This window comes from Myxocyprinus asiaticus, chromosome 23 (genome assembly GCF_019703515.2).
Source record: "Myxocyprinus asiaticus isolate MX2 ecotype Aquarium Trade chromosome 23, UBuf_Myxa_2, whole genome shotgun sequence".
Lineage (NCBI taxonomy): Eukaryota > Metazoa > Chordata > Actinopteri > Cypriniformes > Catostomidae > Myxocyprinus > Myxocyprinus asiaticus.
This window is the reverse complement of record NC_059366.1, coordinates 23,028,136-23,045,000: the sequence shown is the minus strand read 5'-3', so window position 1 is coordinate 23,045,000 and position 16,865 is coordinate 23,028,136. Positions and strand designations below refer to the sequence as shown.

Genomic DNA, 16,865 nt, shown 5'->3' with positions numbered 1-16,865 from the left:
TATATATATATATATATATATATATATATATATATATATATATATATACACACACATAAAATAAAACATTTTTAAATTTAATTTAGTTATTCAGTCATCTTAAAAATTATTGTAACTTGCAATATAATAATAATAATTTTAACTTAACTTTAACCCTTGGGCTTTTACTTTGGCAGAGCACTCCAGGAAGACCTTTGAGTTTCTGTGTGAAATTCAGTTTTATTGTTTCTCATTCAAAATCTGGTGCTGATGACGTTTGTGTGGTGCGCTCACATATTGTGCGCCACTCTGAGAGCATCATGAGCATGCTATGAGTGTGTGCCACAACACATCAGAGCTGATTCACTCTGAGACACGCAATGCATGCAGGATATACTGTATATTTATTAAACGCAGCCTTTTGCAATTCACAAAGTTATCGTATGACTGATAGACTTCTAATAAAATGCACGCGTCATATTAACTACTTCATTAGTGCTTTTATAGTTCTTTTATGTCATTTTTGGTCTTGACAGTAACAACTATGACTATCACCCAGTATCGGACTTGTTGGACCGATCCCTGATCCGTCTGAAAATGTCAGTATCGGATCTATTCAACCCTAGTGGGTGAGAATTCTAAAGATCACTTTTCTGAATAAAAATTTGGAAATGCCAGAGACTGCAAGAAGAGAACTCAATATTTTTAGTCTGTATTCTGGAAAAGAAAAACTGTACATTTTAAATGTGTACATCTGGCTAAAGCTTTGTCAACTTTTATAAGTTCACTAGCATTTAGATGGCCTCGAAGCTAACAGACATGGACAAAATCTACACAACTCAACAATTTCATGTTTTAGATACTACTGAGATAATGCAGGTGTGCTAAGTCACCTTCTGAGCCAGTTTACTGCTGTCTGCTGGCGTTCTGTAGGCACACCTCTCGATCTCTGCTGTGGGGGTTTTGGAACGACCAAGAGTGGCAGAAAGTCCAGCAATGTGCTTTCGAGAAGCAACAGGACCTAGAGGGACAGTGACCCAATCATGACTCTATTAAAAATTGCACTTGTCTACTTCACTCCCCCAAATTAAAAAAAAAATGTGAAAAAGATAAGCCTAAAAGAACTAAATGGGACCTAGCTTAAGATTTGCCCAAATTTTGCCCATACCTGATCTGTTGGCATGCTGAGAACTTGGTCCTCCTGGGGCTCGGGGCATGCTGGGAGCCTTCAAGCTGGCCTGATAGAGCGAATCCAGCTCAGACAGCTCCGCACAGGGTGAGCCACGTCCTGACAGCGCAGAATTCTGGGAATTGTAGTATCGATTGACATTCTCAGCCCAGCGCTCCACAGGCATGGGGCCGGCTGGATAGTGCTCCAGTGCTGGGGAAGACAGGGATGGCGGACAGGGGGATAAGGGGCACTGAGGGTCTGCTGGAGAGCCAAGGGAGGAATCCATCACAGTTGGACGGCGATCAAGTCGTTCCAGACTGCGGCAAGACCAGCTCCGTGGAGGTGCCCGGAGTGTGTTTGATTTTTGATAGGCATCAGAAACATGGCTGTTGGGTGCATTGGATGGGCCACGAAGAGACTGAGGGTGAGCCTGCTGTGGTGACTTCTGCTGGCCATCCAAAAAGTTGGAAAAATCAGAGATGGAAGGTGTGTGATGCGCACTTTGTGACAGAGGTGGGCATTGACTGTTGAAATAAGATACACTAGACTGCGTGTTGTTGGGCAGAGCAGAGGGCTGTAGAGGACCCTCACAACCATTCACTGCAATCACAGGCACAGTGGCAGAACTGCTTTTACTGGCAGTCTGTACAAAAGAGTTTGTGATTGTAATGGAGTCTTTGGTGCTCCATGTGTGCGAGTGTGGTCCATTATCTGTCACAGGACTGGAGTTGTCCCCTGCACTGCCCCGCTGCATTAAGTGTGGGTCTGTATGGTGAAGGGATACAGGATGGCCAGGGTCATCAAGAACAGGTTTAATTACAGACTGAGGCTTCATGAGGAGAGGTGAAGGTGGTCTTAAGGCATCTTCTGAAACTGCCTTCTCATCCTCTTCTTTAACATTTGTCAGAAGTATTTCGACCGGGACAGGCTGTTCACTGAATAAAGAATATTGGGGGGGGGGGGGGGGGGGCGGGTTGGACAGTTAGTTCCTTACCATACACTGAAAGAACCTACCTGAAGCTAGAGTCACTGTGAGCATGGTCAACATCTCGATTCAGTATCTTATGATGGTGTCATGCAGTATAAAGACTTCAAGATCTAATCAGCCTCTCTACACATCAGTGTGACATTACCTGGGCAGTTCATGGCAGGACCTAGATTTCAATATGGAATGAATTATACACCAACCTGACTTTCAAACCTCCTAGTAACTTAAAAGAGTATTGATCATTTTAAGGCACAATACATGTTTGCTCTTGCTGTGTGCAGGGCTCCTGGAGCACACACAAACACACAACTGCAGCCAGCAGCAGGTACCTGAGAGGCTGTTTCTGTTCCTTCTCTTCCTCCTGTTGCTTCTGCTGCAGTTCCTGCTGCTGCTGCATGCGTTGCTGCAGACCTCGTGCTCTTCTCATGCACTTTTGCATCTTGCCCTGAGAGTTAGTGTTGCTCTCATGCAAGGTATGCCTGAGTTTAGCTACAATGCAAACAAAACAAATAAAGGCAACAAAAAAAAAAATAAAAAAATGAAACAGATGCAGAAAATAACAAGCAGAATCATGGGGTGCATGCAAAACACTTGTTACGAAAAACTGAAATGAAAGGGACTCAATGTTTGGTTGAATTATGAGGAAGGGTATGAGGGGAGGGTCACACAAATAGGGAAGATGGGAAATCTACTAAAATCCTAACACAAATGTTAAATTCTGTCAAGCACAAAATGATTAAATTATAATGAAGTTGAATTAAACCAAAATGAATTGCAGTTCAGTCATGGAACAAAAAAAAAAGCGAATTACCTGAGCCTAACGCTGCGTCTCAGTATAGATCTAATAATGGTATAATTACAGAGGAACGAGAATACTTTCACCATGATATGAGCTGCAATATACCCAACTCTGACTCTAAAACTACAGAGAAACTTTGTGAAGGCAGGTGGGGGAGTAAGGTTTTGGTAAACACAGGGGCTAGGCCATGGAAGGTGTGCGAGTATTGGTGTATGCATGTGTGTTCGTGCATGTGATCACCCCATAAGTGACAAACCTCAGGGTATGACTTCTGAAAGTCAAAGACAGACAGACATAAAAAGACACTGGTGTTTGAAAGGCTCACACACACTGATCACAGTCAGAGAAACAGAGATATTTTATTTTATTGACACTTATAAACTGGATAGTTCTGGTTCTGTATGTTGATTGGTTAATATAGTGCAAATACACAATATTGACCTGTTTCATGTGACTTCACTGTATGACTACACCACCATGTTTGTTACCAAAGTTCCAAATACCTTCAATGTGCTGCGCTGTGGGATGCGACAAAAGCCTTCCTCGGGAGTTAAAAGCAGCTCTTACGTTCATAAAGACGGGATTGTCACAGACATTTTGTTATATTGTGACCAAATCAGACCTGAAAACAACACAAAACATTTGTAACTTCTGAATGAGAGAGGTTTACGGTGATGCACTGGTGGGCGTGTGTACTCATCATCGGTCACACATCAGACTCACTGGCGTATGGAGATGAATCGAGGATAAAATATATTTAAATGTCTGCGAAAGTCCAATTTGGCTATATTTGTGCTGTCTTCAGACCTATATGAACTTTTCCTGGGATTTGCCACGGATCAGAAGCAATTTTGTATGTTTTTATTGATATTGTTTCACGGGTGTTTTTCCATTCACCTCCATTGTTTCCTTCTGCTGATGGTCACAAATGTGGCGGCAGCGAGGGAAAAGTTACGTGACTGAAACAGGTCAATAGTAACAGCTATGATGCAAAATACCAGTTCCCCTAGCTACCGTGTAATTCACTGCACAGCACCCATAGAATTATGTTTTGATATTATTACATGTCAGGGACTATATCTTCCAGTGAATGGATGCCACTTATTGAATATGCTTAACACAAGGTTTATTGGAATTCTGTGTACATTATATTTAATTATGTTGTACCAATTTTATAAAGGAACAAGGCACTTGAGGCTGTGCTATACTGTGAATATACTCATTACTAATGAGGTTACAGAAACTCTGCCTTGTGTCATGCCAAAACAACACAGATTTTGGCTGGTGTCGATCATCTCAAACTATATAATCAGCAGCGACTGTTAACAATACAGAACGGCAGGCCTGTCGGTACCTCACTGCTTAATTACATCATACACTATACGCACTTAGAGTCCATCAAAGTTCTTGCAAAGAGGTGGTTGCCATAGTACTGGGCAAACTCCCTCTTCCTTAGAGCGGCTGGTTGGTTTCTATGGGTACAGACAAACAGGTCTATGTCTTGTCTGGTAATGACCTCACAGGCGTTCCAGACAGACAGCATGGCAAGAAGGCACGGCAGCCTCAATGCACATTAACTTAAGTGATGACCTTGTTATCCATGGCTCCAGAAAGATAAATCTAAACTACTGTTTGTGGAATTGAAACACATCTGAAGGTAATTTTGGTGGTGGCAGTGAAAACAGGCAAATAAAAACCCTGCAATAGAGTCTCTCTCTCACACACACACACACACACACACACACACACACACAGATGTACAGTACCGACACACACACTTAGTGGCAGTAGTGATAGCAGGCAGCAGGCTGAGGGCAGGATTACTTACACATTGCTTCGTTAACCACAGACAGAGCAGCGGCCACCTCTCCTGCCTGTTCCAGTCTCAGTGACTGGTCTAACATAGACTCTGCCTCCAACACACATTGCTCAAAGCCTTCCCCTTTCCCTGCAGGTGACAAACAGCATAGCACAGCGCTTTTCAGCATGGAAACCTGCACACCTCCATTTCACACACACACAAATGCACACACACACATGCAGTCCCAAGCTCCAAACGTTAAGCCACAGCAGAAACCCAAGAAATGCATCTGGAGACAGAGCTACTCCCCTTGCCCTTGCACAGCATGCTGGTTACCTTGGTTCTGGAGCTCGTCTAGATCCATGAACTTGCTGGGTCTGGGATTGAATCCCATTGCTGCCTCTATCTCCTTTTCCTTTCGTCTTTGTAGCTCTTGCTCCTTGGCCCGGCGAGCTACTTCCTCCTGTAGCTCATCTAGTTCACTGCGGCCCTCGCCCGCTGCACCACACACATAAACACTAGAACATTAAGGAAACAGTCTGTGCAAACAATGTAATGATCTAAGGCTGCATTCACATTTTTAACCAATTAAGTGTCAACCAATTTTCTAAACAGAAAAAAATCTCTGATTTTCTTATCTGATCTGGGCCACTTTCAAATGTGGCTCTAAATCTGATGCATATCTGGTATTTGGTCATCTGACCTACATCCAAGCACATATCTGATTCTACACTTTTGGGTCTAGTCTGAAATCATCACTGGGCACTTGGGTAAGGTTGGTAAATGCATGGGACTTTCCACATGCGAATTATCGAGAGTAGTCAGTGAAGCGTGATTAAGTGTTTTATTGTATGGAGAAAAGATGCAATGAAAGTTAATGGTGACTGAGGCTAACATTCTCCCTGAAATCACGTTTTGTTTCAATGGAAGAAAGGAAGACTTAAGAGTTTGGAACAACATGAGGATGTGTAAATGACTTTTAATTTTCGGATGAACTATCCCTTTTAGATATTCCCAAGAACAAAGGCAGCCATATGTATCTTGGTGGGGTATTTACATAAACAGTTTTTGAATGTAAACAGGCAGGACAAAAATCGGATACATGTCAAAATACTGAATCTGTGCATTGTCTTGTGTAAATGCAGCCCAAGATGCACATAGTTTCAAAATGCACACAATTAAATATAACGAATGGCAATCTCCAGGGCAATCTCATGTTCCTCAGTCAGTTTACATAACAGGTAAAGAGATAACATTTCTGAGAAAGGAACAGGATGTATTTTGTAATAAATTATGCAAAATTCTTCTCAATACTGCTTGCTTATCATTATATTAAGTACATACTTTGAAACAGCAAGATAAACATTAAACATATGGAAAGAATGATTCATATCCTTAGGTGAAGAACATTCAAAATTACCCTTATACTGGCTGGATGAGGAATATAAATACACGCACTCATACTGTACACACCTGAACTCATGTGACTATTGCCCTTGACTGACGCTTTGACATCTTGCAGTAAGGCGCTGCTGCTCTTGGATTTGGTGACAGACTTCCATGACTGGCTGACATCAGGTGAAGGCTTTTTCAACCCTCCCTCTCGTAAGCTGAAGGACAAGCAGAAGACAGAGAGAGAGGGAAAGATGAATAATGTGCTTTCAAATGTGTATCAGGTCCTTCTAAGTTCTAAAAAGCATTTTACATTCATTTTTTGATAACACAGCAAAACTGAATATACTATTGCTCACACTCCTTTGCTTAGAAAAAATAGATGTTAATACAAATGAAATTATAACGATGGAATGTAGCCCTTTTCTTAATTCATTAAACATAGCTTGAAGTTTTTCAAGCATCAAACAGCAGTACCTCATATTAAATGAAACATTCAGAATTTGGAGGGAAAAAATAAAGTTATCAAATGTAAAGTAAAACTGATTAAATAACTGATATTGTCTTTAGTGCTTGATTATTAGATCTATTCTAATAATGATGATTTAATGCCATTCGAATGGATTTGAATTTGACTGAGAATCAGGCCTGAAATTAACTTTTTTAATTGATTCATTATTTTTTTAGCCTAACTTTGTGTTCGTGTTTGATTGTAGAAGGCTTATTAAAACTACAAAGTCAGCGTTTCTCAAACTGGGGTCCACAGAGGTTGTTTTCAAATAGCCAGAGTTCTGGTCTGTGGAAAATCCCTGAATTGTGAACATTATCTTGCAATGTTGTAATCAAATAAGCAAAGAAAAAATCAATATAAAGCTATTGACTAAAAAGTTAATATTATATGACTTAAAAGTTAAAAACAATATATACAAACAGCATATATAAAAAAGTTGTAGATTCTGGGCCGTAAATTTAAATGTGGGGAAATTCACTTATTTCAATGGTAACAGCAACTTCTCTGAATGGTGAATGAATCTCACCTCAAGATGACTCTGGGAGAAATTAACTGACCAGCTGGCCAACACTGGATTAGCAAGGCCCCTGTTTCCGACTGTATATACTTACCTATAATTATTTTAGTTTATCTTGCTAGATAAAGTATGGTACTACTGACACATTATAAATTCACGTAATACGACAAATGACGATCTAGCTTAATGTCAATTTATTTTCTAACACAGTGACACTTACTTTAACCATACCCATCTGTCCAATAGTGAACAATATTAGTTCATTTCGTATTATTTATGCAGTAAATACTGTATAATTTTCCACGGACTGACTCCCTAACTTAATTTTATGGTGTTTGTTTGTGCTCTCTTTGATATGAAACACTGGATGTAAATGTAATTGAAACACTTTGCACAGAACAGCAGTGCTTGGTCGTTCTGCAAGCTTCATATTCTCTATATTTAAACTCATTACTGAGGTCATTTTTATACTTTTAGTAAATAATATCATATTTGTTGTGGTGGTGGTGGTGGGGCGGGTGTCCACGAACAATTTGGAGTTATGAAAGGGGTCCTTGGTTCAAAAAAGTTTGAGAAACCTTGTACTAGGTTATCTCTATCTTGTTAATATTGTTGTTTCTTTATTATCAACAACATAGTAGACAGAGGCAAGTCCATTAACTGCAAGTCCCAATGCACATATCCAATATTTTGTCCCACCTGTTTACATTCATTTAAGACATCACCAGTTGTGTTTACTTTAATGCCCTGCCATTTACAGACAGCAATCTCAGGCTGCAGAAAGACTGTTATCATTATTTATTCATTTATTTTGCATTTTAGCACTGAATTGGTACCAAAGCAACTGTACTTTAACATCCATAGTGTGCGATTACTCCTACCTGTGTGTGCCATTACTGGTCCGCTCGCTAACAGGCATGTCCAGGCTGACGGGGCTGTTACTGTTCCTCTCACTGCTCTCATAGCCACTCTCCATCCTCTGGATGAGACGTGGGGGGTGCTCTGACCCTCTTCCCAGGGGTCCCGGCAGGTCTCGAAATGTGGTCTGCTTCATGGGCCCCGTCAACTTCCCCTGAGGCCCAGTGTCTTCAGGCAGCAGAGCTCCTAACGGACTGTACCCTGCCTGCTTATGGCGTTCCCTGCTAAAGATACTGTCGATGTTCAGAGCCTCGCGCCGAGGCTTCCAGGGCGGGTGGTAGCGTCCTCCGGAGGAGCTAGATTTGGACTCACTGCTGGTGCTGTCTGCCTCCCAGTCTCGCACCTTAACGATGGAGTCAGGGGGACACACGGAGCCCGAGGATGATGCAGAAAGTGGCCGGTTATGGATAATGTTGCTCATAGTCTCCTTGAAGTCTCGAAGTCGACTGGAGCTGGGTTTAGGTAGAGAACGAGGAACCTGCTGCTCTTTTAAAGTCTCACCTGCAAGAGAGAGAGAGAGAGTGAAGAAATTATTTTTAAAAAAGAGGAAGAGGGAATGTTATTTTTACAGGGTTACACTGTTTAACTGAATACCTTCGCTGTGGTAGCCAGCAGACAACACCTCGTCTGTCTTTGAGCATCGACTCCTTGAATCACCACGGGTCTCAAATTTTCGTGGCCTGCTGGCACTTCGTTTCCTTTCCAAAACCCCTCCCTTCTTGTCTAAGACCCCCACTTTTCTGAGAGTATGGCACTGCACTGGATCAGTGCCAGTCAAGGAACCTTCACAAATAAACAAGTTAATTCACTGTTGAAGATAAAGAGCAGCAGGACACGAGACAGATGTGAGCACATGACTCCTAAATCGATGAGCCCATCTGGTGTCAATATATCTCAATGATGCTTAAAACTGCATTTGAATTTCAGTGTGAACATATATACTGCTTTACCTGTGGTTTCCAGACTGCTGTGCGAGGCAGAGTCGTTGTCAGGGTTACAAATTACGGTTCCCTGAGAGTCAGAGGAGAAGTGGGAAGCCATAGACTCATGGTGAGAGTGAGAATGTTTATAGCTGTAGCTGTCTGTGGAAGAATCTGTCCGTGTGTCACTGGAAATAGACGGCTCACGGCCTGACAAAACAGAGGATGTGGTGAGTATTACAGATGCTGGTGCCTGGAGCAACTGTATATCTGTATAACTAGATCTTACATTTTATGCAGGAAATGTGAGTGGTGCTTGCCCATGCAGAACTCATCGCCATGATGCTAGGGTGTTGTGGGCGGTTGCTAGGGTGTTCTTTGTGGTGCTAGGGCATTGCTAGGTGGTTGCTAGGATATTTTGGGTGGTTGTTCGCCCACCCCCAAGTCTATGAAATAGGAATCTATGGGATTTTTCAGCTATTTTATCATTAATTTACTTAGTGGTGCTTAGCAAGCATCACTAATGATTTGTCTCTAAAGTCGATAATTGTGTCTCATTAAAATTATTAAAAATTACTGCTGTTGTTATGAATTAAACATTTTATTGAGAACAACTGCCTCCTTAAGTCGTACAAAAGGAATTGCTCAAGTGAGTTTCAGGAAAAAAAAGCCACTACGCTGGCACAAATGTACCTGAATCTTCGCTGTCGTAGTATGCTTTAGAGTAGTGGTGTAGGTCTAGGCGTGAAGCCAAATCCTGAACTGACACCGGCGTCCCTCGAGGGTCAGCATAGAGCAACAGTAGAGGCTGGTAATGCCCCTTTATACAATGGGATACCACATCCTTCCATTTGGGCCCAATCTGTAAGAGAAAATAAGAGCAATGAGAGAAAGACAGAGAGAGGGGGAAAGAGACAAGAGAAAGAACAGCAGTTTAAGCTGTCATGTATGGAACAAGCAATCATCAAAAACCACAAGTTACTGTCTCCAACTGTAAAACTCATCACTACCAGCAATTTAAAATGTTGAAAAGTTTAAATGTTCTGGATACCCAAAATGGCAAGCTGTGAGTGAAACTGACACTCTTCCAACATTTTCAAACTGATCTTACCCTGACTCCGATTTCCCAAACTGACGACTTTATCTACGCCCCGTCCATAATCAGACAAAGGACGTCTAAACGATAACAGAAAAGTATGCGCAGGTGTGTGAACGTGTGAGAGTGAGAGTTAGCTTTAGTGTGTGTGTTTGTTAGCGGTGGGCTATCATGGCGGTTTTTGCTGTCTGTCTCTGTAGGCCACACCCTGCCGCTGTCCAGCTGGGGTTGTAAACAATAGTGGGATATCCTTGTTTTCAGTGGGCTTTTGTGAGCGTTCTGTGCAGCTCATATGTAGGTCAGCATAGGCTTGCCAGACTCTACGGACACAGAAAAAGCTGCTTTGTGTGCAACTGTCCAGGATCCATGGTCCTGCTCTGCTATTATAAAGATAAAAACCTGCACATCCAAAACTCAGCATGGATCAACACCACCCAGGGTGACATTACATGCCAGCATAAATGTGTATGTGTACACTAGGGGTTGCATATACTAGTTGATTATAACTAATGTAGTTGACACTGTCAGCCTGAAGTCTGGTAGCTGCTTTCCATGCAATTTACAAAACATATCTGTATGATGTCACAACTAGTCGAATTACACTCGACTAATGGGCTCGACATATCGACTTTTAAAATTCAGTAGTCGTGCAACCCCTAGTGTACACTAGGGAGTTCAAAACTACATATTTTCAAAAACTACTAATCGGTGGGTTGCCTGAAAGTCTAGTTGACTAATTGGTCATAGAAAAGCCCTGAATAATTATGCTGGTTATGGGTTATGTCGCCTAACCCCGAATGGACACAATTCTTAGAGGGCTTTTAAGCCTTGCTCTTGCATTCAAAAACAGTTAGATGGAGTCAGTGCCAATGATTAACTTTATGGGGCAATATTCCCCACCCCCCGGGGAGATGTTTGGGGGCTTTTTTATTTTACTTTTATGACGGCACATTTTGAACATAAACTGTGTCTCATGCGTCTATGTCAAATGCTTCAATTTAATTGATTGAAACAAATCATACAATTTATTACCCTTAGGATTAAATCCCTATCAATTCATTTTTTATGCCAAAATATTTATAACTAGGACTATAAAAGAATCTTATTACCATAGAAATATGTCAGATGTTACAAATAAGTGCACTTTCTAACCTAAAATATCAAACCGTGTTTATGTACATTTCTATATAAAATATATAGAAATATATATCAACATATAAAAATACTGTATATCCTGGTCTATGCATTTCAATACACAATATAGAAATATACAGTATATTAACATATAAAAATATATCATGGTCTATACTTTTCAATACACAACAATTCAAATACTTATTGACTTTCACTTGCTCTAAGCACTGAGCAATTCCTATTTTTATTCCTCAGATTGAAAGACCATGTACTAAATGTGCATAGTACTGTGTATCACTATTGACATGGCGCATGCTAGTGGCATGTGTACATATACAGTATATACTGTATACCTGCACACACAAATATACACTCCTGAGTGGAGAGTCAACAAGCTGTCAAATTATGTACAACAACACGTAAGCACTATTAGAACAAAACAAACACACACCCACCCACCACATGCTGGGAGTGTGTGAGGAACTGCTAACAAGCCAACACATCGGTCTATTCCAGCTAATGATTTAACACAATCTCCCTGAGGACAGAACAAGCAAGCAACACTATAATAGGGCATGTATAAATAAAGTTCTATGTAAAACTAGTGCTGCAACAACTAATTGATCAACTCGATAATTATCAATAATGAAAATCATCGACGACGAATTTCATTATTGATTAGATATGAGCGGCGAGGACAAAGAATCTCCATCAGTGACGTCACTTTACAGGAGTGACAAATGTGTTTGCATGATGAAACTCTTTTGAAAAATGATTGAGACAAAGTGAAGCAGAAAAAAACATGATCCAAATTGTCCAGTGCACGAGTGCACTTTATAAACACTTCAAAGAAGAACATAATAAGCATACAGTTTAATGTGGACCGGTTGTTGCATCAGGTGCGTTCACTCACAGAGTGCTTGTGCAGTTTGATGCTCTTAAGAGTTGTTTCTCTCCAAGGCATAAATTACATTTTACTGCTATTTTCTGTTAATGTTTTATAATGTACATGTTATTCAAAATCAGCCTTGTATTTCCAGTTCGCAAAACTATTTGTCTTTACCACCAGTGAGTCTCCGTTAAACTTCACAGAGCAAGCGATCCTCCACATCCGTGCCAATCAAACCGATCTCAGTGGAGAAAAGGAGCGCAATCATTTTGATTACATTTGTGCAACATCATACCACAATTTCAGCTTCAATGTAATCAATTGTGCAGCTTTCATGGATGTCACACTGATGTCTCAGAGGTCATAGTGTGCCGGTTTTTAAAGAGTTTTAGATGGTTTCTCCTCATCGTGAAAGCACATGTAATACAATGAGCAACAATGCGACTTTTTAGCATGAGAGTAAATCTGCATTGCGTTTACAGATGATTGTACTATATTAAACTGTAAATAACACTGAATATAATGTATAATAATCCTAAGGGTCCCGATGTTTGAAAGTACTCCTTATAGTGAAATCAGACATTGCATTTGGCATTATGGCAATCATTATTTTACTGGATAAGCATACACTATCATAAAAATATTATTTTTGAAACTAATAGTTTACAAACATGTTATCAGTGACATTACTATTTTAAAACTTACAATATTAATGTAAAATACTTAAAATGTGTGTAATCAGTGACAGTGTACAAGCAGTGTACAAGCATACAGTATGTATTTAACAATTATGTATTTTTCTGCTGGGCAAAATTATTAGTATTTCTATTTTGGTGTCACCATTGCCCTCTGCTGGGCTGATTTTTAATCCCACTCCAATCCCAATGGATAATTTTACTCTTTAACGAACAGTACTTTTCAAGTTTTACAAGTAAAGGAAAGGAACTATATTGCATGTCCTGAAAGTAATAATAATAATAATAATAATAATAATAATACAAATAAATGTAACTTTTCAAGATTTATGCTTTGTTCAAATTTTTGTGAGAGTAAAGAATCGTGAATTCAGTACCATAAACCGAACCAAATCTTTACACCCTTTATCATTTCTATTTTTATTAAATCACTTTTTTTAGATAGGGGGGTGAACTATTCCTCTTTTTATTTTTTTTTTATTTTTTTTATTGCCACAGTCAAATGAGACAGTTGATTAACATAGACGTAATTCCCATTTTTTTATATACAGTACTGTGCAAAAGTCTTAGAAACAAGATTTTTCACAAAAATATAATATGACAGGGACAGTGGTGGCTCAGCGGTTAAGGCTCTGGGTTACTGATCAGAAGGTCGGGGGTTCAAGCCCCAGCACTGCCAAGATGCCTACTGCTCCAGGGGCGCCGTATCATGGCTGACCCTGCACTCTGACCCCAGCTTAGCTGGGATATGTGAAAAAAAGAATTTCACTGTATATGTGCAAATGTGTGATAAATAAATATAATTAATTAAAAATATAGATTTTAGATTCCCAAACATTTCTTTTGCAAATAGAATAGAATAGAACAGAATAGAAGAACAGGGAGCCCTGCAGCAGATGGCATGGGCCCCCCACAGAGGCCCCCACTGAACATCGAGTCAGTCTGGGATTACATGAAGAGACAGAAGCAATTGAGACAGCCTAAATAGACTGAAGAACTGTGGCGAATTCTCCAAGATGCTTGACACATCCTATCTGCCAACAACCAAGAAAAACTGTGTCCAGGTGTAACTAGGAGAATTGGTGCTGTTTTGATGACAAGGGTGGTCACACAAAATATTAATTTAGCTTTTTTTATGATTACTGCACTTTGTACGACGTTAATTGATCAATCAAAACTATTTATGGCATTACTTTTGAAAATATTTTCACTATACAACATTTTGTATGTAACAAGTGCCTAAAACCTTTACACAGTATAAAAAACGTTTCTATACAGGAAATATATTTTAAAAAATGTATCTGCTTTATCGAAGAAATAATCGAAGAGTAATCAATCTTAATCGTTTAAAAAAAATAACTTAGTTGCAGCCCTACGTAAAACCCAGGCAAATCGGTTTAGCTTCTGTCTTTCACATTTGCTGGTTATACAAAGATTTTGCTCATCAGATGTTTACCTCTTTCACATGAGCATCATCAAAGTAAATCCACTTCCGGATTTTGGTTTGGAAGAAGAAAGTGGAGTAGTGTTTGCCATAGTAACAGACCACACCCACAAGGTAGAGCTCCGCCTGTTTAGCTTTGTCCTCTGTCACTCGGTAGAACAGCTATGGGTGAAACAGGAGGAGGAGAGGTCATTTGTCACTCATAAATACATACACATTCACATACGCATGCATAACAGTAAATGTACACAAACACACCCTTACAAAGACAGCGTAAAAATTTAGGGGCGCCTCTGGGAAGATTTTGATTGACCATGAGCTCTTTTAAATGAATTAAAAACAGATTATCAAATGACCACTCTTGATCTCTAGGTGTATTTCTGTCATTTGTTTGGGCCATTTTAAAACTGTTTACATGCCACACTGAAATGTTCACCCACTACGTGTCCTTAGTGAGGCTGAACTCAATGACTGACCGTCCCTGTTATGTGTGCGAGTCACAGTATTTGATGCATCAAGTAATCCCCAGCCTGTAAACCCCATGTGCATAAAATTTTGCAAGCAATTTAGTGCTCTCAGAGTCGCAGCACTGCATTTATCACCATTTATAACCGCAAAAAGCTCTCATTTCTGCCAATCAAACATGCTATCCATCAGTCAGCTCTCAAACTGTGGGTTTGTTTGTCTATGCTGATATACAAAGGTTGCCCTCGCTTTGTGCCTGACAGCAACTTGTTAGCAAAATTTACTTTAAAAAAAATTCACAGCAGCATAAGTATGGCAGAGACAGTGAAATTTCTGTTGTAGAACAAAACGTGAAAGTACTTTACAGAAATTTTAACCACAGACCCTATTATTCTAAAAAATTAAAAACTGATTGGAAATTCCCTAGGGAACCCATGTCTCGAAAATGCAAATTGTCTTCTGGGTTGTAAGACTACAACCTGAACAGCTCTATGTGGTTAGTGTTTGGGCCTTGCCAGCCTATCAGGCACAAAGTGCGGCACCTTGCACCAAAGGACTTCTATCTATCCACCTATTTAAGTTTTAAGAGTTTTGGGGATTCTGACCACAGGCAGAGAGCATGTCTTACATCTCCAAGCCGTAGGACGGTGCCCAGGCTGTGGATAACGTCTTCAGCCAGGTCAGAGTGGTCCGAGTCCCACACCAGGCCGATGGTAATGATCTCTGGGGAGTTCATCAGCACACGTCGAATATGGAGCTTTTCTCCACAATTCCCCTGTAGACAAAAGAAAGAAGAAAAAAAAAAGTCTCATACTAGTGCTTAATGAAACACACAAATAAACATGAACAGACTGTTACCATTAATTACCCCCAGCCAAACTTTTGACAATCACCCTAACATACTCCACAAAGCATATCTACACTGCCGTATTCTGCATGTTTGTGTATGTTTCTGAATGAATGTGAAGCATGACTGCAGCACCCCTGAGGGTCAAGACAAAGTGTCTGTCACAGATCTATCGTAAGTAAAGCAGTGAGAGTATTTAAGCTCTCAAATGTATTCTTTTGTGCCAAATCTTAAAACGTTTAGTTGCACTGATTGACAAACAGACAAGCAAAGTAACCCATTATAATGCATTCTGATTCATTGTTGTATGCATATTTTATAGGGATAGTTCACCCAAAAATGAAAATTCTGTCACCATTTACTGTCAGCCTCATGTTGTTACAAACCTGTCAGACTTTGTTCTATGGAACACAAAAGGAGATGTTAAGCAGAATGTTAGCCATAGTCACCATTTACTTTTTTTTTTGCATGTTTTTCCAATACAATGAAAATGAATGCTGACTGAGGCTAACATTCTTTCTAACATCTCTTTTTGTCATACAAAGTATATAATGAATCATTTTGATAAGATGTCCCCAATCCAAGGCAATCCCCTGATCTGACACAAAAACAAATGTGTGTGCTTTATGTAAAAATCTGTCAAGGCCGTGAGACAAATTAACATTCCACTGACTGCTTCCTGTTTTGACCCAGTGATTACACAATGGCCACATTCCTATTCAAACCCAGACAACCATCACACACACACACACACAAACACACACACGCGTACGTTGTGGTGCGGCTATCCTTATGAGGACTCTCCATAGACATAATGATTTTATACTGTACGAACTATAGATTCTGTACCCTAACCCTACCCCTAAACCTAACCCTCACGAAAAACATTCTGCATTTTTACATTTTCAAAAAAATCATCGTTTAGTATAAGCGATTTGAATTATGGGGACACTAGAAATGTCCTCATAAACCAAATTTATAGCATAATACCCTTGTAATTACCAGTTTGTAACCTAAAAAAATGTCCCCGTAAACCACTCAAACCCACCCACACACACACACACACACACACACACACACACACACACACACACACAGGCTTTATTATGCCTAATTAGCACTTGATTTGAAGGAGGGGAGTGTGTGGTAATGCTAACCGGGCAGTTGCGCAGGTCTCCCACGGTGCTGGCATTCCTCAGCAGTTCTCCGAACATGTCCGGAGTGGGCTTCTCACGGCATTCCAACATGCGCACTGCCTGGTTACTGTAGCATAACCAACATACATTACACATTAAGATG

The 16,865-nt window shown here is 40.1% G+C and overlaps 1 protein-coding gene across 8 annotated transcripts in view; it reads right to left on the bottom strand.

Moving 5' to 3' along the window:
• LOC127414046 (inactive ubiquitin carboxyl-terminal hydrolase 54-like) overlaps positions 1–16,865 on the bottom strand; it is a 64,535-nt gene that overhangs the window by 5,205 nt on the left and 42,465 nt on the right. For 2 of the 8 annotated variants that reach the window (XM_051651713.1, XM_051651714.1), the window contains 14 exons: positions 16,724–16,829; positions 15,348–15,494; positions 14,267–14,416; positions 9,690–9,858; positions 9,027–9,206; positions 8,671–8,859; positions 8,040–8,577; positions 6,212–6,348; positions 5,075–5,236; positions 4,766–4,885; positions 2,468–2,627; positions 2,284–2,304; positions 1,148–2,085; positions 873–1,000 (listed from right to left, as the gene is read on the bottom strand). In XM_051651713.1, the coding sequence (XP_051507673.1) occupies positions 873–1,000; positions 1,148–2,085; positions 2,284–2,304; positions 2,468–2,627; positions 4,766–4,885; positions 5,075–5,236; positions 6,212–6,348; positions 8,040–8,577; positions 8,671–8,859; positions 9,027–9,206; positions 9,690–9,858; positions 14,267–14,416; positions 15,348–15,494; positions 16,724–16,829 (3,145 nt within the window). Of the gene's footprint in view, positions 1–872; positions 1,001–1,147; positions 2,086–2,283; positions 2,305–2,467; positions 2,628–4,765; positions 4,886–5,074; positions 5,237–6,211; positions 6,349–8,039; positions 8,578–8,670; positions 8,860–9,026; positions 9,207–9,689; positions 9,859–14,266; positions 14,417–15,347; positions 15,495–16,723; positions 16,830–16,865 lie in introns of those variants that run through there. The other 6 variants (XM_051651719.1, XM_051651716.1, XM_051651717.1 and 3 more) reach the window with 5 other exon arrangements.